The sequence below is a fragment of the Sinocyclocheilus grahami genome, unplaced genomic scaffold (assembly GCF_001515645.1).
Source record: "Sinocyclocheilus grahami isolate Dianchi unplaced genomic scaffold, SAMN03320097.WGS_v1.1 scaffold1077.1, whole genome shotgun sequence".
Classification (NCBI taxonomy): Eukaryota; Metazoa; Chordata; class Actinopteri; order Cypriniformes; family Cyprinidae; genus Sinocyclocheilus; species Sinocyclocheilus grahami.
Genome location: NW_015506256.1, coordinates 137054 through 145340, shown reverse-complemented (window position 1 = coordinate 145340; position 8287 = coordinate 137054). Strand labels below are relative to the sequence as shown.

Here is an 8287-nt window from a genome sequence, read left to right as displayed (position 1 = left end):
TAAAAACTGTAACAACTATCATCCATAATTTGTACTAACATTAAGATTCAAGTTTGTACATTGTCTTGTATGCTGAATCATTGCTGACTGAATAACATGCAAACGTTTTTCTGGAGAGGTTCCCCAGGGTTCAATGATTAGTCAAAAGAATTTTATAGTGACACATTTAATTGCACATAGCTCAAGCATAAACTATTGCAGCCATAAAAGCTTGATGGTGACAAGCAAATCATGTCATTACGTTGTACCTCAAGCTTAAGGGCAAAAACATGTGACTATCCATATTCAACATAAAGCAGAGACGAATAAACCAGTCCTGATGTCTGTCATTTCCTAATCACTCCACTCACCAACAGCCTGAGGTCATCTATAGAAATTGTGCATATAGGGACATACTTTATAATTCAGTGATGGAATATAGCCCCACAATCAGTACTTTTCACATCAGTTATTTTTTTCCCACTAATTCCACTATGCATTCTGCTTAAAGTCAAAGGAAAACATAAAAGACGTTCTTTAGCAAATAAATGTGTTGTAATAGTATTAATCAAGGTGGCTTTATACAGCTTATTAACTGTACTCCAACAATATTTCAGCCTCGAGACGATCAGACTGTTGACCTTTGACTGAGGGAGTGACTCTTGAATTGAAGACATTATAAGTTTAATTTGTTGATGGATAATTACATATGAACAAAACAACAAGGACTATAGCACTATAGTTGCCTGCATAATTTCATATCCTGTGAGAACAAAACACACATTCACACATTTATCTACTGATGAGTAATTTGAATGAAAACAGATTGTTTTACAAAAACCCAAGACTGGATTTCTAGTACGTCCAATGAAAACAGCCCATGTTTTCTTTTGCACGTCACACGCATTCAGTTTATCTTTTTTTTTTAGTTTCTCAATTGTTGCGTGCAATATCAGGTTAACTGTTGTGCAGGCTGTACAATGCTATTTATATTTAAAATGAAATATAAACATGCTATTACAATGTTCAGTGCAGCCATACTCACACCCAAAATCCTGTCTTTATTTTAACCTGCAAGTGTTTAGGTACTTCTTTTACATCACCCACTGTTGTTACAAAAATACACACAAGCCTATGCTGTAGGCAGGACTGTGTTCTTGGAACATAATATGATTGGGCCGCAGGGGGTGTGGTTACACAGATTTCTGCTGATTTTTACAAATAAAATATCAAAAAAGAAGAAGGAAAAAGAAAATCACACTGTGAAAACATGAATGTGGTTCAGAAATAATAACAGCAGGTTTATTGCTAGAATGCAGAATGATTCTATTTTTCTTGGTGCCTATAACATGAAAATATAACAGAAACGTATAGGAAACATAAAAATCTAAAGAGGTATAAGAATTTATTCACACCACAAATTCAAGCATTATTAAACAAATTTGTTCACCAGTGTCATTAAGCAAATATTAACATACACAGCTTTCAAAAATATTATGTTGGTCCTCAATGCCAATTTTTACATTCATGTTCAGTAACAACAACACACCAAAAGGTAGCATGTGGTATCACAGTGTGAATGCTACACATATACAGTCATACAGTAGTCATTAAGTGCTTTTGAGTCTATATTTTGATTCACTTTTTAGAATCACATTTGTTTATATCCTGTATTTTTTATATCCAGCTCCTAAAAAAGTACTTAAGCAGTGACAGAGAAGTATTAGTAACACTTTACAATAAGGTTAAATTTGTTAACATAGTTAAAGCATTAGGTATCACAAACTAACAATGAATAATACTTTTACAGCATGTGTTATTCTAGGTTTATGTGAATTTATAAATCTGCAATTGTTCAATTTATACTTTAAACTTCTTTAAAAACAAAACTAATAGTAGATGCAGAAAATATTAGAGTAACTGATATGAATAAATGGTGTACATAGTTCGTTAGTTCAAACTGAACCTTATAGTAAAGTGTTACCAAAAATCTTCTTCTGATTAAAATACAACAAGCTAGGAGCCTTAACCTTGATGATCACAGACATAAATCGTCAGTGACCAGTTAAAGGGATAGTTCACCCGAAACAAAAGTTCTGTCATCACTCACCCTCATGTTGTTCCAAACCTGCATGCATTTCTTTATTCTATGGAACACAAAATAAGATATTTGGCAAAATGTCTTGGCATTTTTTTCTCAATGGAATTCAATGTTGTTTCGAACAATAACTGTCATTGTATGGACATTTTTTAGAAATTTGTTTTTCACAGAAAACACAAACTCAAACAGGTCATACTAGGACATGAGGGTAAGAAAATTATGACAGAGTTTGAATTTTTTGTGAACTATCCTCTACTATTAATGCTTGAGCTGTTCATTTTTACAAATCCAGTAACCTGGTTAAAGGGATATTCACCCAAAAATGAAAATTCTGTCATTAATTACTCACCCTCATGTCGTTTCAAACCCGTGAGACCTTCGTTCATCTTCGGAACACAAATTAAGATGTTTTTGATGGAATCTGAGAGCTGTCTGACCCTGCATAGATAGCAACGCAACTGAAATGTTCCCAAGTCCAGAAACGTAGCAAGGAGATCTGTAAAATAATCCATGTGAGATCAGTGGTTCATCCGCAATTATACGAAGCTACGAGAATACTTTTTGTGCGCAAAAGAAAAAAAAAAACGACTTTATTAACATTTAAAAATAATAATTTGTCTCCTCCGCATCACCCTGGTGCCATTTTGGAGAATATCCGCTGGACGTAAACAGCGTATGCTGTTCTGTGTCAGCTGCGTCACGCCGGATCTGTTTCCTACGTTGTTGTGATTTGATCTGAACGGAAACAGCGTATCCGTATGACGCAGCTGACACAGAACAGCATACGTTGTTTACATCCAGCGGATATTCTCCAACATGGCACCAGGGTGATGCGGAAGAGACGAATAGTTGAATAAAGTCGTTTTTTCTTTTTCTTTTGCACACAAAAAGTATTCTCGTAGCTTCGTATAATTGCGGATGAACCACTGATGTCACATGGATTGTTTTACAGATCTCCTTGCTACGTTTCTGGACTTGGGAACATTTCAGTTGCGTTGCTATCTATGCAGGGTCAGACAGCTCTCAGATTCCATCAAAAATATCTTAATTTGTGTTCCGAAGATGAACGAAGGTCTCACGGGTTTGAAACGACATGAGGGTGAGTAATTAATGACAGAATTTCCATTTTTGGGTGAACTAACCCTTTAAGTAACCCATACATGTCCAAACAAATGCCCTAAAAACCAGTTGCAGCAGTAATCGCTGAGAGAGTCTGTGTAGCCACAGAACGCAAGGCAAACGTGGGCACAGAGAGATCCATGAGGACGAAGAGCTGGTGTTGGGAACTCTGCAGGCCATAACACTTACACTCATCAGTGACAAGGTAACACTGCACAGGGACGTGGGTAAAGCCCTGAGAGAAATCCTCCGAGGCTGACGAAACTGATGTCTCCTGAGAGGTAAAATATCGAGTCACAGCAAATGTATAAAAGAGGCGGAGGAGCTCCAAACGCCTGCCTGACGAGAGGAGAGGCATAGCTTCTGAGGGTGCGCCACTGCGAACACGAGGGCAGACGGTGACGGCACGTCGAGATTCACGGTTGATGAGCAGAAGAGCCTGGACGTCCCAGCGAAGGCTAACAGATGAGGGAAGACTGGAACGTTCAGCATGCTCCAAACAGCTACGCAGGTTCTCCACAAAAGTAGACCAAAAACGACCAATGAGCTCATTCTCTGCCTTGTGCAAAGAAGGTTTGGGGCCACAGAGGACGCACAAGTGAGCCCCAGGAAGTAGTTGGAAACTGAGCAAGCGAATGGCGACGGTAGGACTTCCTTGGGGCAGGAAGACCGGGTAGTCACATGAAGATGCACCAGAAAGTGAGTGCACCAAGACTGAGAGCACAACAACTTCTTGGGACGTCAGTCGAGACCACCACTTCTCTGTGGCTTGTGCCACACGACCGTGAACCAGCAGACAGCCAAATTCACTCTCTGCTGCTTGGGCGAAAGAGTCTAGGGCTTCCTGAAGCAAGCCGGAGTGGGAGGGAAGCAAACAGTCGGCACACTGCGTCAGATCTCCCATAAATCCCTGATTGTCACTGACACGTTCCAAGAGCAGGTCGATCAGGCGGTAGCAAGAGCGCAACTCCCGTTTTAGCCGCTCCACGTTCCGTATGTTTGTCAGCTCATCCTGTCCCAGGACCAGGACCATGCAGTTCCACACATTCTCCAGCAGGCGGCGCAACTGCAACTCACTGATGGAAGAGCCCCCATCACCACTCACCGCAATCAACATCAGGCTCTCCTGAAAGACCCCCCAAACCACACGACTCCCTCGATCCGTCTCACAGCATGCTAACTGAGCCTCGTGGCCGGCGCCAAACATATGGACGCCATTTAGGGAGCCGATGATGGAAAAGGGAAGCTGCTTGGAGGAGCCTCGTGAGAACAGAGGGACCCCACTGGAGGCTGTGAGGCACAGCAGTTGGAGCGTCCCTGCTTGCAGCATAGTGAATGTAGACTGGGCTGGAAAGTTGCTCTAAACACCAGTCAGTGATGGAGACATCTTATAAAGCCTTTAGGTGCACAAAGACAAAAGAAATCAACACATGAGAAATTCAACACTGAACATACTGCAAAAGACACTAAACTAACAAGACACCTGTGTACGGTAAGATGCCCCCCTTAAGAACAATGTGCTTTTACTTTTAAATTGTAACATGTTTAGATATAAATGTAGCATGTGCAGGATGTTGATGCATCCGCCAGTGTGTTATTAAGGGAAATTGATAGAAACATTTGTTATTTTAGTTCTCATAGCACAAAATGTAACATTATTCATTTACATTTAATCATTTAGCAGATGCTTTTATCTAAAGTAACTTACAAATGAGGACAATAGAAGCAATCAAACCAACAAAAGAGCAACAAAATGTTAGTGCTGTGACAAGTCCCGGATAGTCTACCGCAGTACACGTAGCATTTTTTAAAATAATTAATCAAAAGTAGATAGAATAGAAATAGAATAGAGGGGGCTAGTGTTAGTGTCAGGTTATCATTGCTTTTTATAATAAATAAAAAGAAAACAAGAAGATAGAATCAAAAGAGAATAAAGAGTGCTAGTGTTAGAGGATTAAGTTTTTTTTTAGAATAAATAAAAAGAAAAAGTAGATACAAATAGAAATAAAATAGGATCACGCATCTTTCCCGCAGCAGCTCACTCTGTTTCATCCGCTATTTTTAGATGCATTTCATCCATAGAAATGCGTTATTCATTGCTGTAATTTAACGTGACTGGCGGACGTTTTCCGTGCGCGGTGGACAAACGCGACAATGACATTCATTGTCGATTATTTACATGATCGATTGTTATCGATCAGTTGTTGCAGCCGTAGAGTATTATATGACATGCTTAATTGCACCTATTTTAATTTAAGATATGTAATATTTGAGACACTATACTTTCGAACTGAATGGCTGCACTGAATAAGCCTATAGTATAGGTTTTAATGCATATCAAAGATATGCACATCAGGAATGTATAATTGACCCATGCAATTATTAAATAATAAAGTGAATGAACTTTGCGCCGAATTGAGGCAGTAATTAAAGCAAAAGGAGCCCCTACCAAGTATTGAGTACATGTACAGTAAATGAACATACTTTCTAGAAGGCCAACAATTCACTAAAAATGTTATATTGGTCTTATGAAGTATTCTAATTTGTTGAGATAGTGAATTGGTGGATTTTTGTTAAATGTGAGCCAAAATCATCCCAATTAAAAGAACCAAATTAAACTACTTCAGTCTGTGTGCATTGAATTTATTTAATACACGAGTTTCACAATTTGAGTTGAATTACTGAAATAAATGAACTTTTCCACGACATTCTAATTTATTGAGATGCACCTGTATATATATATATATATATATATAAATAAATAAAAAACTTGGTCTTATCCTTTCTTACTATACTAACTGGAAAAGCTGGTCTTTATGCAAAGTATACAAGCAAACATGACATATCTGCAGCAAAATTGCATTTTGTCTGTATGTTTTTCTTCAGTCTAATCATACAAACACTGAATGAACAAACCTGCTAATCCAAGCTGAAACATTCAGACTGTTGTAATAAGCGTTAGTTCGCGTAAGTTTATAGGTTTGACCAAGGATTTTCACTTACAGAATTAAGCCGCTAATGACTTAAGTAAACAATTGCTAATAAGAAAATGAATAAATTTTCTTGCCTGACTTTGAGAGTTGTAAACTTCACGTATCCACAGCAACATCTCCGACTACAGCGGTTCCGCTCTTCTTCGCGGTCAGTGAAAGTAAGAGAACTGATGGCTCCATACCGCCGCCATCCGGAGACTATATGTGAATGTAAGTAGAGTGTATAAAAACAGTTCATACTCTTGTTGTTGGCTCTGTTCAGAATTATTCAGCACTTAACTGCAATTTAATGTTTATCAATAATTTGTATTTTTATCATTCCTGAACAGTCTAGTATAGTATAGTAACAGTATAGAACTTTAATATGAAATAGTCAACACCCACTTATTTTCAACAATACTAGTTTATGATTAAAGGGGTCATATGATGCTGCTAAAAAGAACATTATTTTGTGTATTTGGTGTAATGAAATGTGTTTATGTGGTTTAAGGTTAAAAAACATTATTTTCCACATACTGTACATTATTGTTTCTCCTCTATGCCCCGCCTTTCTGAAACGTGTCGATTTTTACAAAGCTCATCGGTCTGAAAAGCGAGGTGTGCTCTGATTGGCCAGCTATCCAGTGCGTTGTGATTGGCCGAATACCTCGAGCGTGAGACAAATGTTCCGCTCCTTACCATATTGTGATGATGCCCTGTCCGGCCGGAGCGATGATTCAAAAACATTAAAACCCATTATAAACGAGGCATTTGTTGCATCCAGAGGGGACATAATTATGGATTATAATGACTTATACTGTCTTTTTACGCGTTGCATCGCGCTGCGTAAACATAAAACTATGTCTGCATTTGTGATCGGAGAAATGACAAACAACAAGCCCTACTCTACACTGCCGCTCGTGAGGAATGGCCGGAGGGCTAGAGTGAGCAGAGGCGGCGGGCTTGAGAATCGCGCGGTCGGCGATTTCGACGAAGGAGCGTCCGGAAGGACATGTGACGACTCCGGGCTGGACTCCACTTCGTCCACGGTGAAAGCCGATCTGGCGATCCACAGCGCAAAGTTGTAGTATTTCCTCAACAACCAGCACGGATCAGCTCTAGGCATGACGAAGCAGATATCGTCCTCTTTTGGAAGGCCAAACAAAGTAGTTTCGCTTTCACAACGAATCACACAGTGCCTTCACGACATGGCGGCGACAACAATACTACAGCGAGAATAAAAGTTACGCCTTCTTTCTTTGCGTGAACATTTGGGCGGCGTTATGCAAATCTTCCCACATAGCGACGTAGATATGTGGGGGCGTGTTAGAACGAGGCGTTTTAAGTGAGGCGTGGCTGACTCTTAACTTTTATAAAGAATATCTCTTTGGATTTGAAACTTTAGTCTTTGCAACTTTACAGATCTTCTTTATGCACCAAGAGCTTGTAACATTCCAAAGGGAAAGGACAAATTTAAATCGCATCATATGACCCCTTTAAGTCAAATCTGATGGATTTTTTTTTGTTTTTTAATGAACTGGAACTAGCAGCCAAAAACACAATTTAAGATTTGACATGTATTCACTGGCATGTTTAAACATTTGAACAATTTTAATCAAATACATTGGTCTTTCTAAACATTTACAAATTGACAAAACTACAGTGTCTGTAGTTCAAAATAGACCAAGTATTTTTAATGTCGCTTATCTTTGTTTTCAACAAATGAAATGCTTAATTCATACCAGAATGAACAAGATTAACACCTTAAAATGCAATCAACTCTGCATTGACACCCATTGTGAGACACTTACAATTGGCAAGTCAAATGTAAACCACTGAGTATCTTTGAGTGATGCTGCGGTCTTTGGCATGTTTTATCCATCTAAACAAGTCAATGAAAGTAATTCAAAATGAAAAAAAAATGTAAGTAATCATTTAAACAGTGTAGGAATCACAACAGAATGTAATCAATTATTCCTGGACAGAATTCTGGTGAGAACATAGTTCCTTGTTTTCAGTCCTTTTAAGTCAGTATAAACAGCTCAGATATGGTATGTTTCATTTAACCTACTAGATTGCACTCTTATGCTCCTTACTGTTTGTGTATTATTTTGTG

At 38.6% G+C, this 8287-nt stretch overlaps 1 protein-coding gene across 1 annotated transcript; it reads right to left on the bottom strand.

Annotated features, from left to right (window-relative positions):
* Positions 1-3184: 3184 nt before the first annotated feature.
* Positions 3185-6410, bottom strand: LOC107566467 (protein fuzzy homolog). Its single transcript, XM_016251928.1, has 2 exons — positions 6272-6410; positions 3185-4596 (listed from the first exon to the last, which is right to left on the bottom strand). Exon 2 carries the CDS (start codon positions 4527-4529, stop codon positions 3258-3260), a length of 1272 nt encoding a protein of 423 aa, XP_016107414.1. The 5' UTR covers positions 4530-4596; positions 6272-6410; the 3' UTR covers positions 3185-3257.
* Between the last annotated feature and the right edge of the window lie 1877 nt (positions 6411-8287).